This window comes from Muntiacus reevesi, chromosome 1 (genome assembly GCF_963930625.1).
Source record: "Muntiacus reevesi chromosome 1, mMunRee1.1, whole genome shotgun sequence".
In the NCBI taxonomy this organism is placed as follows: domain Eukaryota; kingdom Metazoa; phylum Chordata; class Mammalia; order Artiodactyla; family Cervidae; genus Muntiacus; species Muntiacus reevesi.
The window spans coordinates 177,405,728-177,422,800 of record NC_089249.1 but is presented as its reverse complement, the minus strand read 5'-3'; the positions used below and the strand labels follow the sequence as shown (position 1 = coordinate 177,422,800).

Below are 17,073 nucleotides of genomic sequence, written 5' to 3'. Positions count from 1 at the left end.
AATAGTCAAAGTGGAGGCAAGGGGCCCATCGGTCAAGGCTGATGAGTGGCCAAGAGGAGATGGCTAAGCCCTGCACCTTGGCGGGGTCAGGGGGGATGGATGTACACTGTGTTTGAAAATTATTATGGATTTTCCTTTTTAAATTTGTGTCAATGTAATACAGCATGCTCAAATCCACATTTTCTACAGAAATACGCTTGAATGACAACACATTCTATCTATCATCTATCTATCTATGTCTTTCTCTACTGAGGGAGAGAAAGGGATGGGGAAGAGGTGAAAAGAGGCAGGATAGAAGATCACTTCAGAGCTAGAATGTAAGTAAACACTATCAAAAGAGGTGTTTTTAGAAAATCAATCACTGTATATGCCCCATTAACAGAATGAAGGATAACTCCACCCCCCTGCCCCCGCAAAACCTCCCACACATCTGATCATTCGACTGATTCAAGGAAAGCATTTGACACTCAACCAAGTAGTAATAGAAGGAACACACCTAAACATAATAAAAGCCATATATGAAAAGCCCACAGCTAACTTCATACTTGTTGAAAACCCGAAAGCTTTCCCATTAAGATCGGAAACAAGACAGGATGTCCACTCTCACCACATCTATTCAATGCGGTACTGGAAGCCCTAATCAGAGCATCGAGGCAAGACTACAATGGTTAATTTCATGTTATGTATATTTTTTTGACCTCAAAGAAATCTTTAAAATTGTAAATAATTTTCAGTGTACAGTTCAGTGCCTGCTCTGTCACTTCAGTTGTGTCCAACTCTTTGCAATCCCATGGACTGATTCTCCAGGCAAGGATACTGGGGTGGGTTGCCATACCCTCCTTCAGGGGATCTTCCTGACCTGGGGTCCAAACCTGTGTCTCCTGCCTCCTGCATTGGCAGGTGGGTCCTTTCCCCCAACACCACCTGGGAAGCCCACACAGTTCAGTGATGATTTGTATATCCACATTTCTGTACAACAGACCTCCAGAACTTTCTATCTTGGACTCCATCCCCCCTTAAAAATGATTCTCTTTCCAACCCCCTTTAGTTCACCACTGAGAACCACCTTTGTACCTTCTGTCTCTGTGAATGTGACTACTTTACTTCATGTCAGTAGAATCATACAGCTTTTGTCTTTTTGCGTCCGGCTTATTTCACTAGCACAATGTCCTAAGCTTCATCTGCGTTGCATCTGGTGACAGGATTTTCATCCCTTTTAAGGCGGATGCCTTTCCATCATAGGTATGAGCTTCATTTTGTTTATCGTCTCATCCACAACGAACATGTGGCTTGCTTCTACCTTTTGGCCACCACCAATAATGCTGCTATGTACTCGGGTTTGTAAATATCTCTTAAAGAACTATCTTTAATTATTTTGGATATATACTGAAATGTGGATCATGTCGTAATTCTTTTTTTAATTTTTGGAGGAAATTCCGTACTGTTTCCCATAATGTTTGCATCATTTTACTATCCACCAACAGTGCATAAGGGCTTCAATTGATCTGCATCCTTTCCAACACTGGTGATTGTTTTTTTCCTGTGTTTTTGCTTTTTGTTTCTAACAGTAGCCATTCTAATGGATGTGAGGGTCATCTCCTTGTGGTTCTGATTTATGTTTCCCCAGAGATTAGTGATGATGAGCACTTTCTCATATGTTTGCTGCTCATCTGTAGGTCATCTTTGGAGAAATAATTATTCAAATCCTCTGCACATTTTTAATAAGATTGTTTGTCTTAAGTGGAAGGAATTCCTCATGTACTCTGGATATTACCCCATATCAGACATAAGAGTTGCAATCATTTCCTTCCATCAAGCATGTTGCCTTTTCACAGTTATTTAAGTCTCTAACGCACATATTTTTGAGTTTGATGTAGCCCTTGTGTCTGTTTGCACTTTTGTTTTCTGTGCTTTTCAATTATATCCAAGAAATTATCGCCAAATCCGAGCTCATAACTATAATGCTATGCCGGGTATGTTTTGGAGTTCAGTGACTAGTTAACAAGGAACTCAAATTATAATCATCCAGGAGACATGTACCACTGAGAATCTACTCTGTGGAGCTAGTATACAAAGCATTTATAAGATTAACAAAGGGAAATGAATCGCCTCTAACATTTTACTGTGTTCGTCACTACCATCTGAAATGTAGGTGATTTAGGCAGAAACAATCTACAGCTTTCTGGGCTTTTTTTTGTTTATTTTACATTTTATCCTGCAGACTATTGACAGGTTTTGTTCCATCGAAAGTCAGACCTTCTATTTATTCCTGATTCAGGATAAATGCGGTTTTACTGTGAACCCATAACTGATTTCTTACTATGTGTAACTTTAAATTCTACAGAATTAAGACAAATCTACACTTGTGCATGGAATGAATATATATTATGTGTATGCACATTCCAAATTTGGATCAAGTAGAAGACCCAAGAATATTCCTCTAACATTCCATGGAATGACAAAAAAAATCACAGCAGAGAGGCAGAGGATGGTGCATGTGAGAGGGGACGGTGTAGCATGAGACGACAACAAGGTCTGTGATTGTGAAGCAGAATATCTGGGGAATCCCCAAGTACACATTTGTTGTCAGATGAATACAGTAATCTATGGCAGACTTAGAACTTGTTTTGGAGCCCAAAGACCATGTGAATAGGAATCCAGCAGGCAGCTTGGAGGAGGTGCCACTTGAGTAATGGGAGCGGCAGTCTGATAGCTTAGCTGTCAGCCCCTCCCCCGTCCTCCGGAGCAGGGAGAGAGGGAGGTGGAGAGCTGTGATCAGAGGGTCCCCCTGCCCCTACAGGGAACAGACCATCCTCGTGTCCACAGGACAACCCCCCGGGAGTGACCATGGGAGTGGGTGACTCTACCACAGGGAGACACGATAGGCCCTGGGTCCAGACTGTGTGTTGGGTCCATGGCGCAGGGGGCTTGAGCTCTGAATGGGGAGGTCAAGACTGATGATGCAGCTCCCCCAGGGAGTGTGGGACAGAGGGCTAGGGAGCTGTGCTTCTGCCAAGAAACCTCCCCCTCTCTCCCCACCCCTGCTCTCTGCAGCAGCCACCAGGCCCTCCATCCTTATTCAGGGATGTCTGTGCTGACAAGGCCCCATTTCTTAGGGCCACAAGTAGTCAGGACACTGTCACCTGTCAGGTTGGATGGTGAACTTTGGGTGTCAGGCATCCACACTGACTCCCTGGGGCTCCCAGCTGCTGTCTGAGGGGAGAACCCAGGACAGGGAGCACTGGGAGCCTCTGAAGCAGGAGCAGGTGCTCCCTGCTGCCTTGCTGGGTGGCGGCCTCAGTGAACAGAAGGGGGAGGAACAGCCCTGCTCAGGATTGAGGGAAGCGTGGTCTTCCTAACTCCCCTAACTAGCTGTGGTGACCCAGGCTGTCACCAAGCGAGGGGCTAGGCTGAGTGTCCTAAAGCCCCCTGCTAGTTCTCCCAGGGTAGGTTGCTGGGTACATACTTACATTAGATTGAATAAAGAAGTGAAGGATATGGTCAGAGAGTTTGTTTAGTTCACATACCGTCACCAACTGATGTTGAACTGGGAACCATGCTGTGCTTCAAAGACTCCCAGGTCATGACTCTGCCCACCGTGTTACACAAACTTCAAGTTTAGCGTCTTGCCCCACTGTGGGCCATTAGATTGTTGGGGACAAACAAGATGCCTTATTCATCTCTGCCTCTCACACATGTAGTGTGTGGTCCATAATGTGCTTCAAAGAAGGGTTGGATAAAATGATGAATGAAAGAATGAATTAGATGAATAAAGAATGAATTCCTCAAACCAAACCTGGTGCCTCCTCTCAAGTCCTCTTGTCCAGCCCTCAGGACACTGTTCCCCTCTGTCCACCCTGCTTCACGTGGCTGTGTGTCTCTGCCCCAGTCTCCATAGGGCATCCTTCACATCATTGTTTCTCAGACTGTAGATGAGGGGGTTGAGCATCGGGATGACCAGGGTGTAGAAGACAGAGACCACCTTGCCCTGCTCCATGGACTCCACAGCTCCTGGCTGAGCATACATGACAAAAAGGGTCCCGTAAAAGAGGGACACGGCTGTCATGTGGGAGCCGCAGGTGGAGAAGAGCTTGTGTCTCGCTCCTCCTGAGCGCATCCTCAGGATGGTCCCTGTGATGTAGCCGTAGGAGGTGAGGACCACGAGTGTGGTGCCTACGATGATGAGGCCACACACAGCAAACAAGACCAGCTCATTGATGGCCGTGCTGATACAAGTGAGCTGGAGCAGGGGGATCACATCACAGAAGAAGTGGTCGATGTGGTTGGAGCTGCAGAACGGGAGGCTGAATGTGAGGATCGTCTGCACCCCAGAGTTGAGGCCACCCCCGCAGTAGGAGCCCAGCACCAGGCGGGCGCAGACCGAGGGGCGCATGGAGATGGGGTAGCGCAGGGGGCTGCAGACGGCCACGAAGCGGTCATAGGCCATCACGGCCAGGAGGAGAGTCTCAGTGGTGCCCATCATGGAGAAGAAGAAGAACTGGGTGGCACATCCTGCAAAGGTGATGACCTTGGAGGAGGACAGGAAGTTGACCAGGGCCTTGGGGGCAATGACAGATGAGTAGCACAAGTCCAGGAAGGAGAGGTTCTTGAGGAAGAAGTACATTGGGGAGTGCAGACGGGCATCCAGGGTGATGAGCACGATCATGGTGAGGTTCCCCAGGACGGCCACCAAGTACAGGGCCAGGAACAGGGTGAAGAGCAGGGCCTGGGTCTGCGGACCTCCCTCAAATCCCTCCAGCAGGAACTCCTGCAGAGGCATCTCTGAGAGGTTTCCATTTCTGTGGGATGACATGAGCCTGTGCTGGGGGACACGGGGCAGAGAGCAGAGAGCAGGCGGGAGGCAGGGAGAGGGAGGAGGTGAGGTTCACAAGGTCATACTCTCTTGGAGCACAGGGATCCTTTAGCGCCCAGTCCCCCAGGTGAGCTCAGACTGACCTGAAAAGAACATTTTCTCTGATTTGCTAATTCGGAAATATGCATGGAGCTCTCAGCCCGGGGGGACTCTGAATAGTCACTGTGGGGTGGGTGGGGGTGCCAGGAAGGCTGCAGAGCTGAGAGTCTGGAGTGTAGGAATGGCGCTGAAGCCTCCTGTCTTCCCAGCGATGCTGCCAGCATCTGCCAGCTGTCTTCCCGCTCTTTCCTCAAGTGTCTAATCCTGCACCTTCCGCTCCTTGGTTTGCTCTTCACTAATTTCAGAAATGTTTCCTGGGCACTTCTGCCCACCAGGTCTTGGACAGGCTGGGAGCAGGGCAGGGGCCAGTTCTCACTGGGCTCATGTGAGTGTTTCCTGTTTCTCTCCCCTGCACGCCTAGATTCCCATCTCAGCATCACTGCCTCTGAGCCTGGACTGTGGCATTATCCGCGAGGCGAGTCCAGGGCTGGCCAGGTAGGAGGGTGTCCCCACTTCGCCTGCTGAGAGCCGCCCTGAGTGCTCACTGTACACACAGCCCTGCCCCCATTACCCACGTGGTTTCCTCGCGCTCCTGCAGCCCTGAGGGCGGCTGCCCTGCCCTTACCTTGCCCAGGTGAGGGCTGTGATCGCCTAGCCCCACACAGCCAGGAATGCTCTCCCAGGGCCTCCTGAGCTCCTGACCCAGGTCTGTGCCGATGATAATCAGTCGGCACCAGGACCCCTGACTACTGCCCTTTCAGCTCTACCTTCCTGCGCAGTGAGGTGAGAGTGGGGAGGGGCCTAGGAGGATGCCCGGGGTCTCAGAGAGCATCGCACTGGTGCCCCCGATTCTGGAGTGGGAGCTACTGGATCTTGGAGGAAGCTCACCTGCCCTTCCATGCCCTACCCACACCTCTGGGTCACTCAGCGGGGCAGGGTGTTCTCTACCCTGCAGGTCTGGAACTCGAGGCCTCTGATGGCCAATTAGGTGAGGCTTGGGCTCTGAGTGCATTGGGACTCCCAACCCCCAGGTCCCCGGAGCTGCAGTCCTGAGGTCAATCTTCCCCTGACCCCCCCTTGCCCCAAGGCAGGACAGACAGGAAGCTGGAATTCTTCAGCAAGCAGTGGGGTGTCAATAGGAGAGAAATACAGACAGGTTAGAGGGACCCAGTGCCCCTCCTTGGAGGGGTCTCCCCAGGGGGCAGGTGTGACCTCCTGGCCCTTAGCCCTCACTCCTGCCCATCTTTGGAGGTTGTCAGTGTGAGGAAGCGGGGCAGGTGGGCAATCTGTGCCCAGGCCAGCACACGGCAGTCTCTACTCCAGACACAGAGACTCTGCCTCCACAGGCCTGAAATGTGGGCACATCCTTACCCCCTTGCATAGTGGGAATGTGGAGATGGACTCTGAATCCCCTCTGTTCTTTGTTTTTGTTGCTGGCATGTCTAAAATTCTCCTTGTGTGTGTGTGTGTGTATGTGTGTGTGTGTGAAATTTCAGAATAAATACATGCTTGATGAAATTCAAGAATTGAGATGTGACACAGTAAAATGGTGGCTTCCCAGGTGGGGCTAGTGGTAAAGGACCCACCTGTCAATGTAGGAGACGCGAGTTCCATCCCTGGTTCAGGAGGATCCACTGGAGAAGGAATGGCAACCCATTCCACTATTCTTGTCTGGAAAACCCCACGGACGGAGGAGCCTAGCAGGCTTCAGTCCCTGGGACTGCAAAGAGTCAGACATGACTGAGCACTTGAGCACACACACGGTAAAATGGAAATGCCTTTTTCTTTGGTCCCAATAAGCCTTACCTCTCTTAGCAGTTAGGTGTGTGTCTGCCTAAGGTGTGTCCACACCCATGAAGCCTTTCTTTTACTATCTTTGTGTGAGCCAGGTCATGCTGTCCTTAGCTCACAGTTGGGGCCTTCACTTAACAGACAGCCCAACAAGGGGGTCTTCCTGGGTCGGTTCTGAACTTCTCCGCAGTGTTCCCCTGTGTGGGCGCAGCAAGCGTCATGGATTTCCTGTCCTCACGGCCACTCCCTCACTCTCCTTCCTCTCACAAACCACGACTCAACCTACGTTCACTCTGGGCTCCTGCTAATATTTCTGTAAGTTAGGGTCCTACTACCACATCATTGGTTATGGCATAGACAGCTTGCTTTATCTTTATTTTTTGATTAATACTATTTCCTCCAGAAATGGACAACTTATTTTCTTCCAATGGCTCACAAAGATCTGCATTTCCTTCCCCTCACCACGGCTCATTGTCTTCCACCCTGACATTTGCACACTTAGCGGGCAGGTAGTGCCTATGAAAGTGCTGGTCACTCAGTCGTGCCTGACTCCGTGGCCCCATGGACGGTAGCCCACCAGGCCCCTCTGCCCATGGAATTCTCCAGGCCAGAATAGTGGAATGGGTAGCCATTCCCTTTTCCAGGGGATCTTCCCAATCCAGGGATTGAACCCAGGTTTCCTGCATTGCAAGTGGACTTTTTACCATATGAGCCACCAGGGAAGCCCAAAGTTACTGGAGTGGCTAGACTATCCCTTCTCCAGGGGATCTTCCTGGCCCAGGAATTGAACTGGAGTCTCCTGTCTTGTAGGTGTATGCTTTACCAGCTGAGTTACCAGAGAAGCCCAAAGGGCATGTTGCTTCCCCATCAGGGAATTAAACCCTGGTCTGTCACGTCACAGGCAGGGATATTCACCACCATACTAAGAGGATGGCAGAGTGGCTCAGTTGTGTCCAACTGTTTGTGACCCCATGAACCCAGGTCTCCTGCATTGCAGGTGGATTCTTTACCATCTGAGCCAGCAGGGAAGCCCAAGAGTACTGGAGTGGGTAGCCTGTCCCTTCTTCAGGGGATCTTCCTGACCCAGGAACTGAACTGGGGTCCCCTGATTTGCAGGTGGATTCTTCACCAGCTGAGATACCAGAGAAGTCCTGGTAACTCAGACTATTACCCTATTTGGAAATAGGTTCTTTCCAAATGAATTAGTTAAGAAGAGGCCATACTGGATTAGAAGGACCCTAAATCCAAAAGACTTCACTGTTGGCTCAGACTGTAAAGAATCTGCCTGCAATGGTGGAGACCTGGGATTGATCCTTGGGTCAGGAAGATTGCCTGGAGGAGGGAATGGCTACCCACTCTAGTATTCTTGCCTGGAGAATCCCATGAACAGAGGAGCCTGGTGGGCTACAGTCCATGGGGTCACAAAAAGTCGGATACCACTGAACGACTAACAGAAATCCAAATACTGGTGTTTTTATACAAAGAGAAAAGGACACACAGACACAGAGACACAAGGACAAAGGGCATGAGAAGACTGGGCTGAGACTGGAGCGACGCAGGAACAGAGGAAAGAATGTCAAGGATGCTGTTGCTTTCCTATAGCTTTCAAGGGCAGCGGTCCCTGCTGATCTGTTAGAGAATAAATTCCCATTATAAGTCATGCTTTGTGTTAATTTGTTATGGTGGGTCTAGCATCTGACACAGGAGGGCAGTGAGGCAGCTTGCTTTTACCTTCAGCATAATACCTTCACTGTTCTGGCTGAGGGACTGAGATGATCCTCCAATTGTATTCTTCAATTTGTTAATGTCTTGCATCACTTTCTTTTTTAATTTGTGTGTACCCCAGGAATAAATCCAATTTGAATATGGTATATGACTGATCATTTTAATTGCTGAATTCAGTTTTGTAGTAATATGTTGAGAATTTTTACATTTATGTTCATCAAAGATGTTGGTAGTTTTCTTTTCCTGTTGTGGCCTTACCTGGCTGTTGTATCAGAGTAATGCTGGACTTGAACGGGTTTGAGAGTGTTTCCTCTTCTTCAATACTTTGAAATTGTTTGAGAAGTATTGGCATTGATAATTCTTTAGTGTTTGGTAGAATTCACCATGAAACCGTCTGGTCTGTGGCTTTTCTTTCTTAGAAGGCTTTTCATTACTGATTCAATCTTCTTATTCATTTTTGACCTTTTTAGATTTTCTGTTTTTTCCTAATTCAGTCTTTGGAAGCTACATTATTGTGAACTTACCCAATTCTTGTAGGCTGTCAGTTTTATTGGCTTATAATAGGTCATGGTAATCTCTTAAAATATTTTGCATTTCTGTGGTGTTGGTTGTAACTGTTTCATACTTGAGTTTATTTATTTGGGCCTTCTCTTTTTTCTTAATGTATCTGGCTAATGGCTCATCAATTCTGTTTATCTTTTCAAAGAACCAATTACAACCATTGATCTTTTCTAATTATTTTAGTCTGATTTATTTATTTCTGGCCTGATATTTTAAAAACACTTTTTTTTTTAATGTAGACCACTTTTAAAGTCTGTACTTAATTTGTTACAACATTGCTTCTGTTTCATGTTTTATATTTTTGGCCCCAAGACATGAGGGATCTTAGCACCCCAACCAGGAATCAAACTTGCACCCTATGCAGTGTAAGGTGAATTTGACCACTGGACTTCCAAGGAAGTCCCTGGTCTGACTTTTATTATTTTATTTCTTCTAGTAAATTTGAATTTTGTTTGTTCTCTTTTTCTATTTTCTTTTGGTGTAAAGTTAGGGTTTTTATTGGATATTTTTCTTATTTTGTGAATTAGACTTGTATTGCTATAAATTTTACTCTTAGAACTGTTTTAGCAATCAAATCACATAGATTTTTGATTGTTATGTTTTCCTTTTCCTTTGACTCCAGGTATTTTTAAAATTTCTTCTTTAACTCAGTGACCTGTAGGTTGTTTAGAAGCATGTTGTTTAAGTCTCTGTATTTGTGGGGTTTTGGGCAGTTTTATTTTCTTGTAGTTGATTCCTAGTTTTATACCTTTGTGATCAGAAAAAAAATGTTTGTTATGATTTCAATATTCTTGAAGTTATTGAGACTTATTTAGTAGCCTTGCATGTGATCTATCCTAGAGAATGTTCCACATGCACTTTGTAGAATGTGTATTCTGCTGTTTGGGGGCAAAATATTCTGTATATATCAATTCATTCTATCTGGCATAATGAGTCATTTAAAAGCACTGTATCCTTACTGATTTTCTGTGACTTAAGATAAAAAACAGCAATATGATAACTATTTCACAAGTACCAGAATGGCTATTCTTTTTTTTTTTTTCATTTATTTTTATTAGTTGGAGGCTAATTACTTTACAATATTGTAGTGGTTTTTGCCGTGCATTGACTTGAATCAGCCATGGATTTACATGTGTTCTCCATCCTGATACCCCCTCCCACCTCCCTCCCCATCCCATCCCTCTGGGTCATCCCAGTGTCCCAGTCCTGGGCACTTGTCTCATGCATCCAACCTGGACAGGCTATCTGTTTCACACTTGATAATATATATGTTTCAATGCCATTCTTTCAGATCATCCCACTCTCGCCTTCTCCCATAGAGTCCAAAAGTCTATTCTATACATTTGGGTCTCTTTTTCAGTCCTGCATATAGGGTTATCGTTACCATCTTTCTAAATTCCATATATGTGCATTAGTATACTGTATTGGTGTTTATCTTTCTGGCTTACTTCACTCTGTATAATGGGCTCCAGTTTCATCCATCTCAGAACTGCTTCAAATGTATTCTTTTTAATGGTTGAGTAATATTTCATTGTGTATATTCTTATCCATTCATCTGCTGATGGGCATCTAGGTTCATTCCATGTCCTGGCTATTATAAACAGTGCTGTGATGAACATTGGGGTACATGTGTCTCTTTCAGATCTGGCTTCCTCAGTGTGTATGCCCAGGGGTGGGATTGCTGGGTCATATGGCAGTTCTATTTCCAGTTTTTTAAGGAATCTCCACATTGTTCTCCATAGTGGCTGTATTAGTTTGCATTCCCACCAACAGTGTAATAGGGTTCCCTTTTCTCCACTCCCTCTCCAGCATTTATTGTTTGTAGACTTTTGGATAGCAGCCATTCCGACTGGCATGTAATGGTACCTCATTGTGGTTTTGATTTGCATTTCTCTGATAATGAGTGATGTTGAGCATCTTTTCACGTGCTTGTTAGCCATCTGTATGTCTTCTTTGGAGAAATGTCTGTTTAGTTCTTTGGCCCATGTTTTGATTGGGTCATTTATTTTTCTGGAGTTGAGCTGCAGGAGTTGCTTGTATATTTTTGAGATTAATCCTTTGTCTGTTGCTTCACTTGCTATTATTTTCTCCCATTCTGAAGGCTGTCTTTTCACCTTGCTTATAGTTTCCTTTGTTGTGCAAAAACTTTTAAGTTTCATTAGGTCCCATTTGTTTATTTTTGCTTTTATTTCCAATATTCTGGGAGGTGGGTCATAGAGGATCTTGCTGTGATTTATGTCGGAGAGTGTTTTGCCTATGTTCTCCTCTAGGAGTTGTATAGTTTCTGGTCTTACATTTAGATCTTTAATCCATTTTGAGTTTATTTTTGTGTATGGTGCTAGAAAGTGTTCTAGTTTCATTCTTTTACAAGTGGCTAACCAGTTTTCCCAGCACCACTTGTTAAAGAGGTTGTCCTTTTTCCATTGTATAATCTTGCCTCCTTTGTTGAAGATAAGGTGTCCATAGGTTTGTGGATTTATCTCTGGGCTTTCCATTTTGTTCCATTGATCTATATTTCTGTCTTTGTGCCTGTACCATACTGTCTTGATGACTGTGGCTTTGTAGTAGAGCCTGAAGTCAGGCAGGTTGATTCCTCCAGTTCCACTCTTCTTTGTCAAGATTGCTTTGGCTATTTGAGGTTTTTTGTATTTCCATACAATTTGTGAAATTATTTGTTGTAGTTCTGTGAAAAATACCGTTGGTAGCTTGATAGGGATTGCATTGAATCTATAGATTGCTTTGGGTAGTAGACTCATTTTCATAATATTGATTCTGACAATCCATGAACACAGTATATTTCTCCAGCTATTTGTGTCCTCTTTGATTTCTTTCATCAGTGTTTTATAGCTTTCTATATATAGGTCTTTTGTTTCTTTAGGTAGATATACTCCTAAGTATTTTATTCTTTTTGTTGCAATGGTGAATGGTATTGTTTCCTTAATTTCTCTTTCTGTTTTCTCATTGTTAGTGTATAGGAGTGCTAGGGACTTCTGTGTGTTAATTTTATATCCTGTAACATTACCATATTCATTGATTAGCCCCAGTACTTTTCTGGTAGAGTCTTTAGGGTTTTCTATGTAGAGAATCATGTCATCTGCAAACAGTGAGAGTTTTACTTCTTCTTTTCCTATCTGGATTCCTTTTATTTCTTTTTCTGCTCTGATTGCTGTGGCCAAAACTTCCAAAACTATGTTGAATAGTAGTGGTGAGAGTGGGCACCCTTGTCTTGTTCCTGACTTTAGGGGAAATGCTTTCAATTTTTCTCCATTGAGGATAAAGTTTGCTGTGGGTTTGTCATATATAGATTTTATTATGTTGAGGTATGTTCCTTCTATTCCTGTTTTCTGGAGAGTTTTAGAAAGAAAAGAACATAGGCAGACTAGAAAGTGGAGAAACGGCAAGATTTTTTCACTGTTGAATGGAATGTAAATTTGTACAACTACTATGGAAAGTACTTTGGAGATTTCCCCCCAGATTAACAAACATTTACTGTATGATCCAGTAATTGCATGTATGAACTTAGAAAGCAGTACTATAAGAGATATTTGGACAACAAAAGCAGCCTTCTTCACAACAGGTGAAAGGTAGAAGTAACCTAGGTGTTGAATAGATAAACAAAATGAAAGATGAATGAATAAGCAAACTGTGGCATATATACATGATGGAATGTTATTCAACCTTTAAAAAGACAAAAATATGTTCACTTACAGCAATATGAATGAACCTTGAAAAAATTATGCCAAGTGAAATAACCAGAGAGAAAAAGGCATATTCTGTGTTTTACTTACCTGTCGAATTTAAAGTAGTCACTTCCATAGAGATAGAAAGTAAATGTTGGCTATCAGTGGTGGAGGTAAGGGGAAAATAAGGAGTTGTTGCTGAAGGGGTATGCAGTTGAGTTTTGCAGAATGAAAAACTTCTGGAGATCTGTTACACAACAAGGTGAATATATTGAGCAATAATACTAAACTGTACACTTATGATGGTTAGATGGTTGGATGGCAACACTGGCTCAATGGACATGAGTTTGGGCCAACTCAGGGAGATAGTGAAGGATGGGGAAGTCTGAAGTCTGGTGTGCTGCAGTTCACAGGGTCACAAAGAGTTGGACATGATTTAGCAACTGAGCTTCAACAACAAACTGTACACTTATAATTGGTTACAATATAAATGTTATTTCAAACACAATAAAATTGTTAATCTTTTAAAAAAGTTAGTAAGGAAATATAAATAAAACTACAACATGGTCTTCAAATTTAAGATGTTTATTCTACACTTATCACATTAAGATAACTAGAGCTATGTCACATATATTTTGGAGTACAATGGCTAGTTAGTACTGAACTCAAATTATAATCAGCCAGGAGATATGTACTGAGAACCTGCTATGTGGCACAGGATGCAATGCATGTATAAGATGAACAAACCAAATAAACTACTTCTCAAATTGTAAAGAGGTGCTCACTACAATTTGAAATCTGGGTAACATAGACAAATGGAGATGTGCAGAGTTTTAAAAAATCATGTTTTCCAGACTATTGGAGAATATCTACTCCATTGACTATCTGACGAACTTCCTAAACTTATTCCAAAGTCAGAATTAATGCTCTTCTACTAGAATCACTAACTCCTTATCATACGTATAATTAAATTTACATATGGATGATAATTCTATAAGAGTATATTCTTATACTGTTCTGTAAGAGAAAAAAATGTGTTTCCTTTTCTCATTTTGGATTAAGATTCTATGTGCTGTTCTTAGTCACTTAATTGTGTCTGACTCTGCGACCCCATATACTGTAGCCCACCCGGCTCCTCTATCCATGGGGATTCTCCAAGCAAGAATACTGAAATGGGTTGCCATGCCTTTCTCCAGGGATCTTCTCAACCCAGTGATCGAATCCCAGCCTCCCTCATTGCAGGCAGATCCATTACCATCTGAGGCCCACGGGAAGCCCAAGAATATCAAAGTTGGTAAACTATCTCTTCTCCAGAGGATCTTCCTGACCCAGGAATTGAACTGGGGTCTCCTGCATCACAGGCAGATTCTTTCCCAGCTGAGATACCAGGGAAGGCCCTAAGATACTATAAGTCCAGGAATTAAGATACTATAAGTCCAGAAATATCCTTTTGAAAATCTATGGAATGAAAGAAGAATAAGAGAGAGGAGAAGGGAGAAGAAGGAGGAGAAGGAGAAGGAAATAAAAGGAGAAGGAGGAGAAGGAGGAAGAGAAATAGAAGAAGAGAAAGAAGGAGGAGGAGGAGAAAGACTAGGAGGAAGAGGAGGAGGATGACCAGAGAAGAATGAGGGGAAGAATTTGGAAGATGGAACAGTCATGTAGCAAGAGAAGATACCAAGGCATGCCATATGTGGAGCAGAACATCGGGGGAACTTCTCAAAGAAAGAAATGTATTATATCAGACAAATATAGTAATATATGACAGAGAGCTCAGAGATGAGACAAATGGGGACAAGAATCAAGCAGAGACCTTGGAGTCACTCCCTACTGAGTAACTGTGAGCAGCAAAGCTCTCAGCCTCTCCCAGAGTCCTCCCGAGCAGGCAGAGAAGGAGAGGGAGAGCTGTGATCAGAGAGGCAGGACACGCCCCTACTGACCATACAGGGTACAGACCACCCCTGGTCCACAGGGCCACCTCCTCGTAGTGACCATGGGAGTGATGACCCCACCAAAGGGAGACACATTCATGAGGCCACTGGGCTCTGAATCCAGGCAGTGTGTTGGGTCCATGGAGCATGAGGGTGGAGCTCTGAATGGGCAGGTCAAGACAGAGAGTCCAGGATCTCCCAGGGAATTGGGACAGAGGGTCAGGGAGCTGTGCTCTCTGCCAAGAAAGGGCATCGTCTCTCTCCATTTCCTGTCTCCAGGGCAGCCATCAGGACCTTCATCATTATTCAGAGGTGGTTGAACCAACAAAGCACCATTTTCTGTGGTCAGAAGTAGTCAGGCTGTGTGGTAGAAGGTCACTGGATCTTTGTGTATAAAACGTCCGTGCTGACTCCCTGGGGCTCCCAGATGCTGACTGAGGGGAGAGCCCAGGACAGGGAGCACTGGGAGCCTCTGAAGCAGGAGCAGGTGCTCCCTGCTGCCTTGCTGGGTGGCGGCATCAGTGAACGGGGTGGGGGGGGGGGGCGAGGAACAGCCCCGCTGCAGGATTGAGGGGAAGCGTGGTCTTCCTAACTCCCCTTAATTGGCTCTGGTGACCCCAGGCTATCACCAAGGAAGGGGCAAGGCTGAGTGTCCTCAGGTTCCCCTTCTAGGTGGTTCAGGGGGAGATTACTGAGCACATATTTACATTAGATTCAGGGAATGAGTGGTAGGAATGGCCTAAGAGCTTATCTACTTACATACCTGCACTGGAAGTTGTTGAACTTGAGACATAAATTCTGCTTCAATATTCTGTCCACTGCTCTGAGAGTTGTGTTAGTAAAACTTCAAGATTAGGGTCTTGCCCCATCATTCACCATCACCTGTCTGGTACCTTATCTGCCTTATCATCTCACACTTGCATGTGGGGTTCATGGTGTGCTTCCACAGTGTTGAGTGAAATGAGTGAGAGAGTCACTTGAATAAATGAAGAACGAATACTTCAAACCAAACCTCTGTCTCCCCCAAAGCTTTCATGTCCAGCCCTCAGGACATTCTGTCTCTCTAGTCACCCTCCTTCAAATGGCTGTGTGCTTTTGGATCAGTCTCCACAGGGCATCCTTCACGTCCTTGTTTCTCAGACTGTAGATGAGGGGGTTGAGCATTGGGATGACCAGCGTGTAGAAGACAGAGACCACCTTGCCCTGCTCCATGGACTCCACAGCTCCCGGCTGGGCATACATGACAAAGACAGTCCCATAAAAGAGGGACACAGCTGTCATGTGGGAGCCACAGGTGGAGAAGAGCTTGTGTCTCCCTCCTCCTGAGCGCATCCTCAGGATGGTCCCTGTGATGCAGCCATAGGAGACGAGGACCACAAGGGTTGTGCTCACTATGATGAGGCCACAAATGCCAAACATGACAAGCTTGTTGATGGTTGTGTTGGCACAAGTGAGCTGGAGCAGGGGGATCACATCACAGAAGAAGTGGTCGATGTGGTTGGAGCTGCAGAACGGGAGGCTGAATGTGAAGCTGGTCTGCAGGATGGAGTTGAGGCAGCCCCCGCAGTAGGAGCCCAGCACCAGGTGGGTGCAGACCGAGGGGCGCATGGAGATGGGGTAGCGCAGGGGGCTGCAGATGGCCACGAAGCGGTCACAGGCCATCACGGCCAGGAGGAATGCCTCAGTGGTGCCCATCATGGAGAAGAAGAAGAACTGGGTGGCACATCCTGCAAAGGTAATGACCTTGGAAGAGGACAGAAAGTTGGCCAGGGCTTTGGGGGCAATGACAGATGAGTAGCACAAGTCCAGGAAGGAGAGGTTCTTGAGGAAGAAGTACATTGGGGAGTGCAGACGGGCATCCAGGGTGATGAGCACGATCATGGTGAGGTTCCCCAGGACGGCCACCACATACAGGGCCAGGAACAGGGTGAAGAGCAGGGCCTGGGTCTGCGGACCTCCCTCAAATCCCTCCAGCAGGAACTCCTGCAGAGGCATCTCTGAGAGGTTTCCATTTCTGTGGGGTTGCATGGCCCTGTGCTGGGCAACAAGTGTTGGACAGCAGAGAACAAGTAGAGACAGCAAGAGGAAGTCAATCTAGGTCATCAGGTCATTTTCTCTTGGATAACAGGGACCCTTCAGCACCTACTGTTCACTGACTAAGAGACCACCAGCTACCCAGTTCTCCTCCAGATGAGTTCAGGTCGACCTGAAATGTAAACATTTCCTCTGATTTACTAATTCCTAAGTATGCTTGAAACACTCACTCTATGAAATGACTCCAGGGGTCCTGCTGAGCTAAGAGTCTCCAGCGTAAGGATGCCTTCCATTTCCCTGTCCTTGTTTTTCAGGACACGCTGTCCCTTCCCATGGGGATGGTCCTGAGCAGTGCCATTCCTACACCTGCTCAAGTATATAATCCTGCCCCTCCCACCCCTATTTTATTCATTTTTAATTTCAGAAATCATTAAGCACACAA

The 17,073-nt window shown here is 45.5% G+C and overlaps 2 protein-coding genes across 2 annotated transcripts; both read right to left on the bottom strand.

Moving 5' to 3' along the window:
• Nucleotides 1–3,862: 3,862 nt before the first annotated feature.
• Nucleotides 3,863–4,813, bottom strand: LOC136165091 (olfactory receptor 9S13-like). Its single transcript, XM_065931024.1, has one exon. It carries the CDS (start codon nucleotides 4,811–4,813, stop codon nucleotides 3,863–3,865), a length of 951 nt encoding a protein of 316 aa, XP_065787096.1.
• A 10,861-nt stretch (nucleotides 4,814–15,674) lies between these two features.
• On the bottom strand, nucleotides 15,675–16,625 carry LOC136165084 (olfactory receptor 9S13-like). The gene has a single exon (XM_065931013.1). The coding sequence runs from the start codon at nucleotides 16,623–16,625 to the stop codon at nucleotides 15,675–15,677; it is 951 nt and encodes a 316-aa protein (XP_065787085.1).
• Nucleotides 16,626–17,073: the final 448 nt, after the last annotated feature.

Excerpts from the sequence above, each read along its gene's own strand:
- LOC136165091 (XM_065931024.1), bottom strand. The coding sequence starts at position 4,813 with ATGTCATCCCACAGAAATGGAAACCTCTCAGAGATGCCTCTGCAGGAG.
- LOC136165084 (XM_065931013.1), bottom strand. The coding sequence starts at position 16,625 with ATGCAACCCCACAGAAATGGAAACCTCTCAGAGATGCCTCTGCAGGAG.